Source organism: Nothoprocta perdicaria, unplaced genomic scaffold (genome assembly GCF_003342845.1).
Source record: "Nothoprocta perdicaria isolate Ctin4 unplaced genomic scaffold, notPer1 scaffold_358, whole genome shotgun sequence".
NCBI lineage: Eukaryota > Metazoa > Chordata > Aves > Tinamiformes > Tinamidae > Nothoprocta > Nothoprocta perdicaria.
This window is the reverse complement of record NW_020455597.1, coordinates 268,532-283,197: the sequence shown is the minus strand read 5'-3', so window position 1 is coordinate 283,197 and position 14,666 is coordinate 268,532. Positions and strand designations below refer to the sequence as shown.

Here is a 14,666-nt window from a genome sequence, read left to right as displayed (position 1 = left end):
AATCGCCCACCCCTCGCCGAGTGGCAATAAATGAAACAACCTTTGGATCCTGTACTGAGACCTGTCCTAGCACACACTACTTAGCACAAGAGAAGAAGTGGAAAAAGGTAGGAATGGAGAGGACACAGGCAAAACCTCCACAACCTGAGGGTGCTTTTGGGTGTCTGTTGCTCCTGGCAAGAAGATGTCAGTACACGCCAGTAAGGTGACAAGTGAGTCCACTCCTCCTACACCTATTCCTAATTTTTCAAGACAGGTGAGCCTGCTTCTCAAAGCAAGGCTCAAAGCCATAGCCTTCTAAAGAGCCTTCTAAACAAGAGCCTTCTAAAGGAAGTGTGAAGTTTGGGCCCAAATCGTAAATATGACAAAGTCTGGAGCTACTGAAAACGAACTGAAGCTGAAATATCTAAGCAATACTGCTTGTACTTGAAATATTAACACTACACACATGTTTACTAAGGAACTACATACACATTAACTGCCTTTGATTTGCAGATGTGCATTTTGCAGGGTGTTGAAATTCTGTTCAGGGAGAGGAAACAGATGGTAGCTGTAATAGTGGCACCTTTCCAAGGTGGAGGGAAACCATTAGTGGGGTTACCACAGGCTTAAAGCTGGGAATCTCAGATTTACACAGTCTGTTTGCAGGAATTAGATGACACTGTAACAGCAAGGTTTCCGAGGCAAAAACAAAAGGTAAAGGAGAGATGAAGTTACTGCCATAAGGCAGTTTCTGTATCAGAGCAAATGGTAACCTGAGCAGATAAAACACATCATACAGCATTATAGATAATATATAAGATCCCATACCACAAGTTTATAATCTGAGGCTTCAATCCTGTCAGCTGCTACTCCACAGGGAGGGGAAGTTCTGCCCCTAAACAGCAATTTATAGAACAGAGTCTAGCTTAGCAAAGTAAAAAACTGGGCTGATAGAGAAGACTGTGGTGAACTGAACAAAAATGCGGTATGCAATTACCCATCRAAAAAAGGAACAAGGATAAAAAACAGGATAAAGATGTTTTTAATATCAATAATTATTTGTTTTCTTAACAAAAATGATAATAAAAAAAACAGGCAAAAATAGATAATTTCTTTAAATCACTTCTGTCTTGTTTTAGGGAATTAGATRAAAACAACAGTCTGGTCATCTGAGTCCAGGAGGTCTTTTGATGAGGAAACGACTGGCAAAACTGAGGAGTGTATGTGGGAAAAACAAAAATAAGATGTCATGGGAGTCCCCCCATTAGCTGCTTAGAGAGGGAAGTTCATTTCATACTGCAGGAATATGAATAATGTGGAGGATCATGCTATAAAGAATACAATCTTAATAGCTTCATTTGGCCAGAACCAGAGCAATATAATGTAGGTATCTGTGAGGATAAAGTGGAGCTAGGCAAAATGAAAACTAATTGATGCTTTGCTAGAGAAATCTGTCCAGATTCTGCAAATGTGGCAGAGGGAGGCACTTCATGGATCTGTGGGAAAACCATACATCTATAAGAGACTAAAGAGAGGACAGCATTTGTGTAGACATGGGTTTGGATACCAAAGGATTGGGAATCTTAGTAAATGAGAATGTATATGGAGCTGAAAGAGCAGAAAGGCTCCTGAGGAAAGTACTTTTGTGGCCATACTAAACAAGCTGTGTTGGAGCCAGACCAAGACACGGAATTTTCTACAGGACAGATGCTAGAGGCAGAAGGAACAAACAGCAGAAAGAAACAAATGGGGGAAAAAAAAGATTATGGGCTGCAATACAGATTTACCTCACTTAACCTCCCACATGCAGAAGATGTGAGGACAGAAGTTCAGCTACTCCAGGCATAGGACAAGACATWTGCACTGTGAAGGGTGCATGACTGGATGGCCTTCTGAAGGTGCCCCTTTCCCTCACTTCACCATACATGGACCGTGCTGGATCTCTTCTGAGTCACTATTTCGGACATCTAAAGTCAGGTGGGATGAATCTCAGCCTGCCTGCCAGGTGCATCATTCAGAGAGACAGCAAAGGAATGGGAATATTCTTTACCTGGGGACTCTGAAAAGAGAAAATCTATTGACCTCTGAAGGTGAACAGCTGTGTTATGGGGCACTAGGGAAATCTGTGCTTTTCAATTACTTATGAGCACAGAGCTATTAAAAATGAGCTTTTAAAAAGCTGCACATAATCTTGGGCTGCTAAGGGATCATAYTTGCTTGCAAAGGGATCTGCCAAGAGAGATGGCTGTGAAGCCGTATGAGCTGATAATTTGACTCAAGGGTAGAGCGCAGTGAAAGAACAGAAAACACCAACAGAGAAACAGTCTAAGGAACCTGGAAGGAACAAAGAGGGGGAAAAAAAAGGCAAAAAGGAAATACCTTTTAACTTCAAATAGGGTTACCTATAAATATAACCATTGGCTGCAGAAAAAAAGATAACAAGTGCAATTAGGGAGAGCCTACACACGGGCTACACAGAGGCATGGAGAGAGAAGGAGATGGAAAGGAGAAGGAAAGAGAAGACTCAGTTAGACCATCTATGTGTCAAAAGTGGCATTAAAATGCCAGCTGCTTTTTCTTTTTTTTTYCAAAAACGTGCAAGTTTAACAAGCTAAAAGGCAAGCCATAGAGCCTGCTGGCAAATGTGAAAACGGCACTTGCAACTGGCAGGTGTGGTGGTCCCAGCGTGCCCACTTGCACAGCCGAGACCTGGGCAGCATCACAGGTGCATTAAAAAGCCCACGGCCAGGCTAGAGGCTCAGTATACATTAATTCACTAGGAAAAGCCTCCCACATTAGCCAACAATTCCACTACATGTGATTAAAATTTATTTCAATTCACAAAAACGACAGCTACAGTTTTAAGGAAGGGAAGAAACGGAGTGTAAATTATTACAACAAACTGCACAAGGCAGTAGGCACTAGCAAATATYAGACAGGCTTTCTTCTTAGCTGAAAGTTCAGCAAATGAAAACACAGGATAAAACAATCCCCAAGCATCTAACACAGAAATATTTCTGCAAGGGGGATGATATGATAGGGGAAATGTGTATATGAAAAGCAATAAAGCAGAAAATAATGTGTAAAGTGGCCTTTACTTGAAATGTAATATTTTTCCTCTTCAAGTTAAGTCTTGCTTTTTGCCTCTCAAAAAATGTTATTACGGTAAAACAAAGATCTCCTCTATCCAGGAAAACTGATGCTGCTAATCCGTCCCTTTCACATTTGTCATTTAATCTATCTGTTCATTAGACTACAGCATCAGCCATCTTGCTAATTATCCCCTTGTACCACAAATAGAAAAAGCCAAAGAAGTCAGTCGTTCTCAGGAAGCACTGGCCCCAGGGAATGGCAAGAAGGAAAAATCCAAGTTTTGATACTGCAATAAATAATACCTTGAAAAGTCTGCATCAGCAACGCATCAGTTTGCCTTATATGAGAAGATGCAAGACTTCTGACACATGCTAGGAATAAATGGCAAAAGAAGCAGTTTCAAGGATGCAAAAAACACCTCACTTCTCTTTCCAGGTAAGTTTAATTMTGGATTGGGCTCACATTTCTGCATGCACAACAGAAAAGACACAATCTGAAATCTAATCACAAATTACCTTTTTCTACGCTGCTGCTTAGCTATAGTTCTGAACATACAAGCATTTACATTTTGAAGAAAAAAAGAAATTCTGTCAGAAATCATAATAATCTTTTTACAGTATTMAAATTATTTAGTAGATCTACTGCAGTTTTAAAATCCATCCGGATGTAAAACTAAATTTACCATGATTAATGCATTCAATCCTCATTCTCATTAAAGTGCAATTTAGATCCACCTAAAATACTGGTTGCAGTGCCTYACAGTTATCCGGGCTCTTCATTGCTTCGTATTAGATCAGCTTTACATGGCAAATTTGTAGTTCCCCCACTTCTTAGCTGAGTCAGAGACAGAAAAAAATGAAACAAGACCTACTTATAGTATTTGACTGGGCTAACAGCTACTCAAAACTAGAAACCTATTCAAGAGAAGCTCTAAAGGTGGCCTCATGAATATCTAAGCATTAAAAATGCCAATTAGTGTCAATATAAACAAAAGTCTAACCCTGTGACAAAAGCTCTTAGCATTTTCTTTCCTACTAATGCAAATATGCATAAAGAATGCTAGTCAGATTAGCGGGATTTTCTTAAATTCTATAAAATCACTAACACCATCAACACAACACATTATTTAAGACCAGCAGCTCCTCCTACCCGTGCACTGGGAAACCGCATTTAATCTTTGCATCAGTTCTTCCAGGGCCATTTCTTCAGCATTCAGCCAGCCTCTCATTCTCTGATAAAACAAAAAGAATCCACAGCAAACATGTTCCCCCTGGTCCAAGAACGAAGGGAAGAAAAAAAGAAGGAATTCTACAGCAGTGCTTTGCAGCCCTGCATTTCAATTACTCCGCACGGATTCCCTGGGAGCACAAAAGGAGGGAGAAGTGCCCGCTCGCTCCTGGCAGTGCCCGGGCTGAGGCGGCCGCTGCTCGGAGCCAGAGTCATGAATGTTAATCACAGCGGCAGCGCTGCAAACTTCTCTCCCCTCCCCTGTGCAGGGGCTTGCCCGCCGCGGCCTCCTCTGACGGCGGGAGGAATGGGGCGCGCTGGGAGGAATGGGGCGCGCTGGTGAGCGCGGCGCGGGGCTGCGCGGTGCCGGGCGCGCAGCAGCAGCCGCCTCTTCTCTTCCGTGAGCGCTCGGCTCCTTTTCACCTTCCCGTCAGTTTGCTGCGGAGCTGCGGAGGGAAATTCCTGCTCTCTGACAGCGTCAGGGCTCGTGCGCTTTACTGGCCCGACAGCATCAAGGCTCCTCTGCWTCACTGGCCTGGACAGCACCGTTACCTTCACCATGAAACGCCTGCATGGGAAGGCGGAGGCTCCAAATTATRGAATTAATTAAAACCACCTTCCTGACTCTTTGGAGGAGCTTTGYTGATAAAATGCTGTGCCCCAGCAGCCTCTTTAGTTATATCTCAAAGAAACGAGTTTTTCAGTTTCTCCCTGAATTACCGATCTATCACCTCTGCTATCACCTTAGAACAGGGGCCTTCAGATTCTGGATCTGCGAACCCGACCCTGGCAATTCCAGCAAGCCTGTACGCTCGGATGCTACTGAAGGGTCCGTGTGACCACCCGAAAACTTTCAGGGACGCAGAAACTCCAAAAAGATTGAAATCAACCTATGCAACATCTCTGTATACTGCTCCTCGTTACTGCTTCCCAGTGTTTTCACACAGGCTGTATTAGGGGTTGCCAGCACTGAGGTTTTTACCTTATCACCTCAGGGCCTCTTAAATGCCCCCACTGACATGGTGGTGGCGTTCAGGTGAAGTCTTCTTGTCTTCCAATCATCCCTTTGGTTTCAGTTATGTCCTCTTGTATTTCAATTAGAAGAATAAATCAAAATATTATGTCTGAAAGAAAAAGAGATGCTTTCCTGTCTACATAAAAGGACTGCACTGTGTTGTTGAAGATAAAGATTCTTTCCTGCACATTACATAAAGCTAACCAAAATCACAGAATCACAGAATATTCAAGGWTGGAAGGGACCTCTAGAGATCATCTAGTCCAACCTTTCTGCTCAAGCAGGCACACCTAGAGCATGTAAAAGAAGTACTCTTTTCTAGGAAATCAATGTGATTAGCTATGATGTCCTGTCTGTAACTCTCAACAATAAAATTAATGATCTAAAACRTTACTTTGGAAGAGGATCTATCAATGTATCTTCCTTTGTCAGTAACATCCATCGATCTCTTATTTAGATATTAATTTAGGAAAAGTTTCACATCATACCCCCTCCAAGGCTGACAAGTCTACAGCAGCTCGATGTACTATATCTAATCAGAGTATATTAATAGAAATTAAAAAAAAAAAATCAATCAAGATTTCACATAATGAAATGTTATTAAGTACTGCATCTACCTGATTTGAGATACAAAAAATATTGGGTTTATCTGATCATCGTTTAAGAATGCACCTTTGCATTCTTAAAAGCAGCAGCCAGTGACAGTGACAATGTCTCTGACAGTGGCCAGTGACCCTGGCCACTGAGGTAGTGAACTAAGAGCAAAGGAATTAGACAAAGTGTGGAAATACATGGGTGTGCATGGATATCTGAAGATTGTTTTGAAAGAAAGGATGTGGGATGGGACACCGTGTCCAAAGGAAGCCCAGGGAGAACTCCAGGTTTCAGACTTGCTGCCTGAAGCCAGTTAAATAAAAGGACAAAGATATGGTAGTCTACACAGAACAGCAAAGATCACTTACATGATTACACTATTTCCCCATGCAGCAGGAAGTGTAAGAGCCAGGTGTGCACTCAAAAATGTCTAACAAAATGGAACRTGCTAGTTCAGCCCCGCTTTCTTTGAGCCTCCTGCCTCAGTTTCTTAACAATTTTGTATTTTTTTCACATCTCCTATACCACCATAAGGTCTTTCCGTATCTTTACATCTTTCCACATGATGTTTTCTCAGTGAAACAACAAAATTAGTAAGATAGAAATAAATATCCTCATAGATAGAAGATAGRAATATCCTGATGAATTTTATCAGATTAGGGAGTTTACTTTTAGGATCATTTATAGGCAATATATATTTCTATTTGCACCAAATGAAGTGGAGAACATTCGTCTGCTAGTTCAGAGCTCAGTTGCACACACAACCGCTTCATAAACACTTTCTGCTCCTCCAAATAAGTTTGCAACACACAAAGCAGGAGCAGAGCATCAATCCAACTTTTCAGTGGGATGGTCTGCTTATCCAAAACTGTTTTTTCCTTTTTTTAATCATATACTTCCGCTGATGTTCAGCCATGGAGATGAGGCACACTGCTCCGGAGGAATGTGGTCACGAGCTTGGGTGTCCTGCCGATACTGCAGAAAGGAAGCAAAGGTAGTATTGCCAATGTACATTACCAATGAATATGGGATCAGGATCACTGCTGGTTTGATATAGGAAGCATTTTTTTTCCTTCAGTACTGTTTCACTCTGTCCTGTTTGGCTTTGTCTCTGACAGAGTTCGTTCAAACGCAAGTTGGTTACATCTGTTTTATTTTTAAATAGTTACAACCAAAAGAATGTTATCATGCTCTTCAGAAAAATGAAAGCATTTTGAAAATGTTCCAAAAGTAATATGCAAGTATCTTCTCATAATGAGGAACCAGGAGCAGTAACCTTGCACTAAGACATTAACATGTAACGAGCTTTTCCTGAGCAAGAAGTAGCTCAACAATATACCTTAAGATATTTCATTCAACTTCACTTTGATCTCCATAGCACCACTTGTCAATGAGTTCCAAATTTTAATTATGTGCTCTGTGAAAAACTGTTTTGTTTGAACCAGCTTCCTGAAATTTTTCTGGGTGCCCTAGTTTTGCTTTTGTAAAACAGTGGAGAAGAAAAAGCAAACAGGAAATAAACACTCTCTATTCAGTTTCCTGGGCCATTCATGTCTGTACAGATCTCCACTGTAGGTGATATTATAAGCCCTTCAGCTGCCTTTTCCCCAGACGGAAAATTTCCTTCGCTAATCAGTTCCTATTTGTACAAAAACAATTCCATATCCCTCCCTCATCACCTTTGCCTTCCATTCACCCTAATGCTGCGGCAACGAAGTGCACAAAAGGGCACACAGCACTCAAGAAGTGGCCRTAGCAGATTACACAGCGACACAAAAATTGGTTGCTGTTCCCTCTTTCCCTACCAGCAATTCCTACTGTTCTGTTTAGCTCTTGGACCAACACCGAGGGCAGCTTGTGCTGCTGCTGCTTTCATGGAGCCGCCCGCAATGAGGCAAGATCTTTTCCAGGGGAGGAACAGCCAAACTAGGGAATATTGAGGAATATTGATGATTTCTCTCATGTGTATTACTTTGTACAAGTGACTAATTTAATCTGCTGTACTGCTCAGTCGCTTAGTACCACAAATTCATTCTCCAAATGTTTGCAGTCAGCAAATTTGACTACTCTGAATAATTTCTGACATCTGCAAATTGATCTCTCCATGCTTTGCTTCCATTGCCAGGTCATTTATGAATATGTTGAACAGTTCTAGTTCCTGCAGAAATTCCTATTTTATTCCACCAGTAAGGCACTTCCATTCAGGGAAAATTGGCCAACTAATGTAACTCTTTGCTTCCTGCTTTTAATCAATTATTAATCCCCAAGAAAGGTTCCAGTTAACACAGAGCAGCTGCACTGAAAGAAATAATGTTTATAGAATGGAAAAGAAGGTTCCAAGAAATCATAGAATCACAGAATCCCAGAATGGCTGAGGCTGGATGGAACCTCTAGAGATCATCCAGTCCAACCCCCTGCTCCAGCAGGGACACCCAGAGCACGGGGCACAGGGCGGCATCCAGACAGGTTTAGAAGATCTCCAGAGAAGGAGACTCCACAGCCTCCCTGGGCAGCCTGTGCCAGGGCTCTGGCACCCTCTGGCACCCTCTGGCATAGTGAAACCGCATCCAGATCTCCTTCCTGCCTCACTCGTGCCCTGCCAGCCCATTTGCTGCACAGAGAATAGGCAGGGCCCAAGGACAGTCCTGCTGAATCCCTTCCCATCCGTCCCACACTGCTGTCTAGCAATACCATGCAGCCAACATCAGGCAGGCAAGTTGGCCACATGTCTTTCTAGATGGGTCCAACATTATGTGTGGAAAGACAGTATGGAGAGTGTAAGCAGCAACACTATAGACAGGAGGCACTTAGTCCTAAACAGTGCAGATGTAGCCAAAAAGACTTACCTAAAATGACCTATGGTAAAGCAGGAAGAGACCCTCTGAACATGGGTTTTGCAACACAGATGCTCACAGGTTCTACAAAGAATATCCACCTACATAAAAGCAACTGTATAACAGCGATATTGATTCCTAGCTTTAAGGAGATCAAAAAAGAAGAGACAGGACACTTGATATGAGATTCAGATAGAGATTCAGATGGAAAATGCATTTTTAACATTTCAACCTCCTTTTGGCGCTGGTTCTTCCTCCATGAAGCAAAAGGGTTTTTCTCCCCTTTTATTTTTCTGAATGACTGAGTTCTTTTGGTAATGAGCCCAGTTAGGCTTTATTATGTAACGGATCGTGGATTTGAAACTGGGATTCATAAGCTGAGATGGCAGTATTCTGTTTCTGGCAACACCTCGGTCTTTTACAAGGACAAAATTGTTCCTAATCTCGAGGAATACAGAGAACTTCGCATTGTATAAGTCACTACCCTGCTTGTTACATGCAAGAAGAGAAAAAAGTAGAAGTTTTTTCTTTTCAAAAAGTTGGCAGTCAAACAAACATACACACAAAGCTAGAGTTCATATAGCATATGGCAAAGTTCATACGGGAACATGGAGTAAAGAAGCCTTCAGATGTGAAAGAAGATACGACAGAGGTAGCCCACAAAAATAGCACTTTATTTTACTAACCGAGCAATTTACTGAATCTCTATCAAGTCTTCAACATCAGGTCACCGTTCATAAAGGCATCCTTTGGAAAACAAGGGCCATACAAAGAAAAAGGCCCGAGAACAGTTCTCCATGCTTCCTTATCTGGGACGGGTGCCGGCAACGCACGTTTCTGTGGGCAGAGGCCGAGGTGACGTCCTGACCCCGTGCTCAGCTGTAGGGTGAAGCTGCAGGTGTCCAACTCCATCACCTTTCTCAGACCCACACCAGCACCTGCACTCCCCTCCACACAGGCTGTCCCCTTCCCTTCCACTGCCACTCATGGCAGGGAAGACGTGGAAGATGGGAGAAATGCAACGCAGACACTTCCATTTGGCGAGTTCCCCTCTCCCCGTAGCAGAATCTTGCTGTCATCCAGCTCCCATTGCTTCCTTCTTCCCCAACACTTTTCCTATCCCCCACCTTAAGTTACAATCTGCTCCCCCTTAAATGTACATGAAAATTAGTTCTTACAGTTTAGCTTAACCACTAACTGTCCTATGGAAATTCAATTCCGCGCCCTGTATTTCAGTTTTGCATGGATATATGGCAGTGTTTGCCATACTTCTGTAAAGTTTTCTAGTCAGGTTGAACTAAAAGCATGAACTAAGTGAATGAACTAAATAACAACTGAGCACGTCACTGGCTTCAGTGTTAGCTACCGTAATGGGCAGGGTTATCTCCCAAGAGTCTTCTTTTTGTCCAGCATCTCCTACTTCTACGAAAGAAATGATAAAGATGTCATTTAAATCTCTTCCACTGATCTGCTGCTTTTCTAAAGAGTGCTAGCTACCACGTGCTTAGAATTGCTCCATTTTTCCATTTCAGCTATTGTCTTCATCCTCCTCTTTTGCCACAGGTGATTAAGGAATCAGTCCAGAGCCAATGGGGTTTTAAGAGTCTGGTTACTGACTCAAACATCTCAGAGTGCAGCAAGTAACTCCGCTCCTCTAAAAGCAGGCAGGACAGTGAAGGAATGGYGCTTTTTAGCTTTTTAGCTAGCACAATGCCAGGTAAGCTCTTATCTTTTTAAGTAAGTTCTCTAAGAGGTCTTTGTGGGCATGGGAAGTGTCTTCTGTAAGATGTTCGGAAGAGTGAAGATAGGAGACACATGGGTGGAAAGGGAAAGCACCCRTGCTACATTCAGAAATACATGGAAAGAAAGGAAATGACATGATGCTGTGATTTTCTTCCTCACTTATTTACAGCAAAGCTACACAAGAGATACTCCAAATCCTGAAAAAAAATTAAACCACAGCTCTTGAAATACTGAAAAAAACGTGAATTAGGGAGTTCTTGTTTTAGAAAAGTAGCCAGATATTGAAAGGTAAATTGAAATTAAATGAAAAAAATGAAATAATATTAGGATGCAGAGATGCTACAGTTGCATTCTTGCTCATAGATGGTATTTGCTATTCAAATGGAAAAATGAAATTAATCCACATAAACATGTTTTTCTGTCATACTGGCTTTCTTTTCAAATAAAATAGAGGGTCTTAAAGTTAACTTCTGAAAACAAAAATAAAGGTCAAATATTTTATGGATTCTTAAAAGGTATTAAAGACTTCAAAACAATCCATTCCACTGTGTTCAAATTTGGAGGTTTAACAAAAGCCCAGATTTTACTGCATGCCCCACTCTGTAAAATCACTAYTTGAGAAGAATTGTCCCACTCATAGAAGTCTTGGGGAACTGCCTTTCAAGAGTCTGGACTGATTTAAAATATTCCTAGCAAATGACTCTCTAATCAAATATGATCTTTGACTGTCACTTATAATTGATAATTCCACAGAGTAGCAGTAATCGGAAAAGTGTTCGGAGGAAAGAAGCGGGATCCTTCCAGGGCCGCTCAACGTGACTGCACAGAGAGGAACTGAAATGCGTGCTTGCCCCCGAGGAAAGGGCTGCCTTGTTATATCACAGACAAAGGGCAGAAGAGAAGGATGTCAACTCTCATTCTGAGGTTTCTTTCTTTATGGTATGCATCTCAAAATTGGCCTGCCTTTTACACTCCTCTACCTTTTAAATTGAGTATTCGCTGGAGTTTTAGAGCCACAGAAAACTCTCTCCCCTTTAGCAAAAGCGATGAGGGCAATAGTCAGGGAAGGCACCAGAAGCAGGGGACAATTCAGGTCGTGATGGGACCTCAGGCAGATGTGCTGCCCCAAGGCTGGTCACTAGTCTGGTCTAGGTGCTAGTTCCTTTTGATAAAGAACAGGAAAATTTGAGACTAGGTGTCTTGGACTGGAAAAAGCACTTCCAGAAGCCTCGAGAGGATTTAGTGTGCAGCCAAACAGGCCAAATCCTTAACAAGGTCTTGGTCTTGCTGCAGAACCTTTACCGAGCACTGATTCTCACTGCAGTTCCTTCAGGGGCTCCTTTGTGTCTGCTACGACAGAGCTTGAAAACTTTGTGTATGAGTTTCCTTAAGGAAACACCTTCYCAGTCTATTTTACATCATACAATCCGTGGTAAATAAAATATCAATAATATATTTCTCACTCTGGCTATGGATGTTACATATTTGTCTTGACAGATGCTTAAGACAGGAAAGAAATGAGACCTGGTCAAGGTGGCAGGAGAGTCTGTGACTCCAAAGAGAAGACTTTTGCAGAACATTTCAAAATTTTTCATTTTATGACAAGAAAAATGAATATTTCCAGTTTATAATTTAAAAAAAAAACACTTTAGTATATTAAAAATGAACATTTTCAGATCACTTTTTTTTTTTTTTTTTCATTTAATTTTGCTTATAGAACACACTTTCTCAAACCAGGCAAATAATGTGATCTTTTCTGGGAACTGCTCTGCTGAAAAGCCCATGAGAGGGAAAAGGGCTGCTCTTCAGTTTATACAGTYCTTCTGCCTTCATTATCCTAAAGTCAGAAAGAGAAATGCCCAGCTTCTTTTGAGGAATACACCACACCCAAGCTGCCTTCCATGCTTTCTACTTAAAAYAGAAGAAAAAATTGGCTTCAGTGGGTGTCAAAGGATTGCTGCTATTTTTCTCTAAGAATAAAAATTTTGCATAGTTAGTGATTTTGAAAGAGAGGTATTTTTAAGCCCAAGTATGGAAGCTTCTGAAATGGAAGTGTGCATGGAGAAATCTGTTATTTTGATTAYATACTACTGTTGCTTCTTGCATTTTCTTTCCTCCTTTGCTCTTGCAGCTACTCTCAATCCACAAAGATCTTTTGTCAGTGACAAGTTTTATGCCTTTTTATTTTCATTTTCTCTGTCTTGAAAATACAATAAAAAGAAATTGTTTTGACAGGCTATCTATTAGACAAAGAGATTGCATAGGCTACCCTTGAATTTCACATCATTTTTCATCTTTATTATGTTTGAATGCTTGGAAAAAAGCATTTTTAGCTGAATCAAACACAACTGCAATCAAGAGCTAGCTACATAAATCCAGAAAATTACCAAAGAGGGATTGCCTCACAGGGATGCCCATACACACAGCACAGTACTACAGAGTCTACTATTCCACCTCATTAAATGTATTTGTTTCTAACCTGTCCAATGCTCTCAAGACATTAGCACAGTTATTGGTAACTAACAGCCTCCAGGCTGCAGCAATTAGAGGCCCTCTAACCTGAAAAACATTTTGAGCATTGGTATTTCTAACAGTTGTTTTGTAACCATGCTGTTTTTACTCACACATTTTTGTTTTCAAAAAAAAAAAAATCCATATCTTCTTTTAAGATATCTAAACAAGTCTGAAATGAGATTTCCACAGGACTTTGTTTTTTTTGTACTCTTGAGTATTTTTCAAGTTCTTCATATTTTCTTTTTGTAAAGCTTTGCTGTCAGACTTCTCTTTACTGTACCACTCTTAGCATGCTAAAAGAAAAAAAAAAAAAAAAGGACTTTTTCCTTCATCTTTGAACTACTCATCCTCATAGACACTCAGCATGTCTATCCAGGCTTGTCCTGTATGTCTAACACAATTCACACATCTATTTGTCTAATCACCAGATATAACTACTACTATATCAAGAATTAACTCTAACATTTGACACAGTCTAGCATGAAACAGTCGTCAGCTTAGTGCACATGGAAGCAAAGTCTTAGAACMCTTTTTTTGCCCGTTCAAAGGACAAATAATCTCTAATGCTGGTTTTGATTCAATTYCAAATGGATGTCAAAAATATAGAAATAGAAAAATTCAGAGGTACACAAAGATTTCCAATAAAATATATATATATATATATACACACAAATACCAGATAAATAAGACAGCATTCCACAACATTTCGTTGTACACATTCTCTTATCTGTCATACAGTGCAGGAGCCTGCAGTGCTCCTGCATGATTACTGGTGAGGTGTCCAGCCTGGGTGAGACTGCAAGGAAAGCAGGAAATATTGTACCAATATTTTTCCCTTCCAAGACAGCGAGTGCATAATGTCCCCAATCATGTTCTTGTATACTCGTACACTTCATGGCAACCCCCTGATCTCTGCAGGACTGTCCTTTGATCCTCTTCGTCATTCCCACCTGGTCACCCAGGAGGAGGAGCCATTTCAGAGAAGAGTATTGTCTGGGCCTCAGTAAAGTACAGATGAGCAACAAGAAGAAAGGGAGGCTAGAACTGTGCAGGCTGGTTTAAAAGCTGTGCTTGCAAAGGGGATGCCCAATACTGTGTGTTGACATGACTCAAATGTGCAGCTGTACCACCCCAACCCACACAAGAAAACAGTTTCTTTGCTCCCTGAAAACTTATCTACGTTACCCTCAAAGCCATTTACTTTCTTCAAATTCTTGACTGACCCTATAAAGGATGAATAGAACAAGGCCTCAGGGAATAATAGCATTTGGTTTTGCATCTGTGGTGCTTAGTAGAGTGAGATCTGCCATTATTAAGACTGTGCTACAAGTACAGGAGACTGAGCACACTCGGTTGGAAGGCACTGTAAGGTTAAAAGTAAAACTAAACCAGAAATAAAAATCCAAATCCCATGAAAATAACTAACGTACAAATACGGCTTAAGACAAAGTTATCCAATACAGGAGTTGGATATTCTTCATCTATTTCAAAGCCATCCACAATATAATGCTAACTAACTGTTACTCTATTTTATCTTTCTAGACATCAGATTGTTCTTCACTGCCCCATGTATGTGTGAGTAGTGGGACATCTGCCAGTGGACTCAGCAGTGCTGTGGTAGAAGCTGAGGACAAAAATTCACAAGACACAGAAGTGGTGTGGTG

General features: G+C 41.1%; 1 protein-coding gene across 2 annotated transcripts in view; it reads right to left on the bottom strand.

The window, feature by feature from the left end:
- Nucleotides 1–4,495, bottom strand: part of MCF2L (MCF.2 cell line derived transforming sequence like) — a 116,053-nt gene extending 111,558 nt beyond the window's left edge. For both annotated transcript variants that reach the window (XM_026044291.1, XM_026044292.1), the window contains exon 1: nt 4,225–4,495. In XM_026044291.1, coding sequence (XP_025900076.1) covers nt 4,225–4,303 — 79 coding nt within the window. In that variant the 5' untranslated portion in view covers nt 4,304–4,495. The remainder of the gene's footprint in view (nt 1–4,224) is intronic.
- Nucleotides 4,496–14,666: the final 10,171 nt, after the last annotated feature.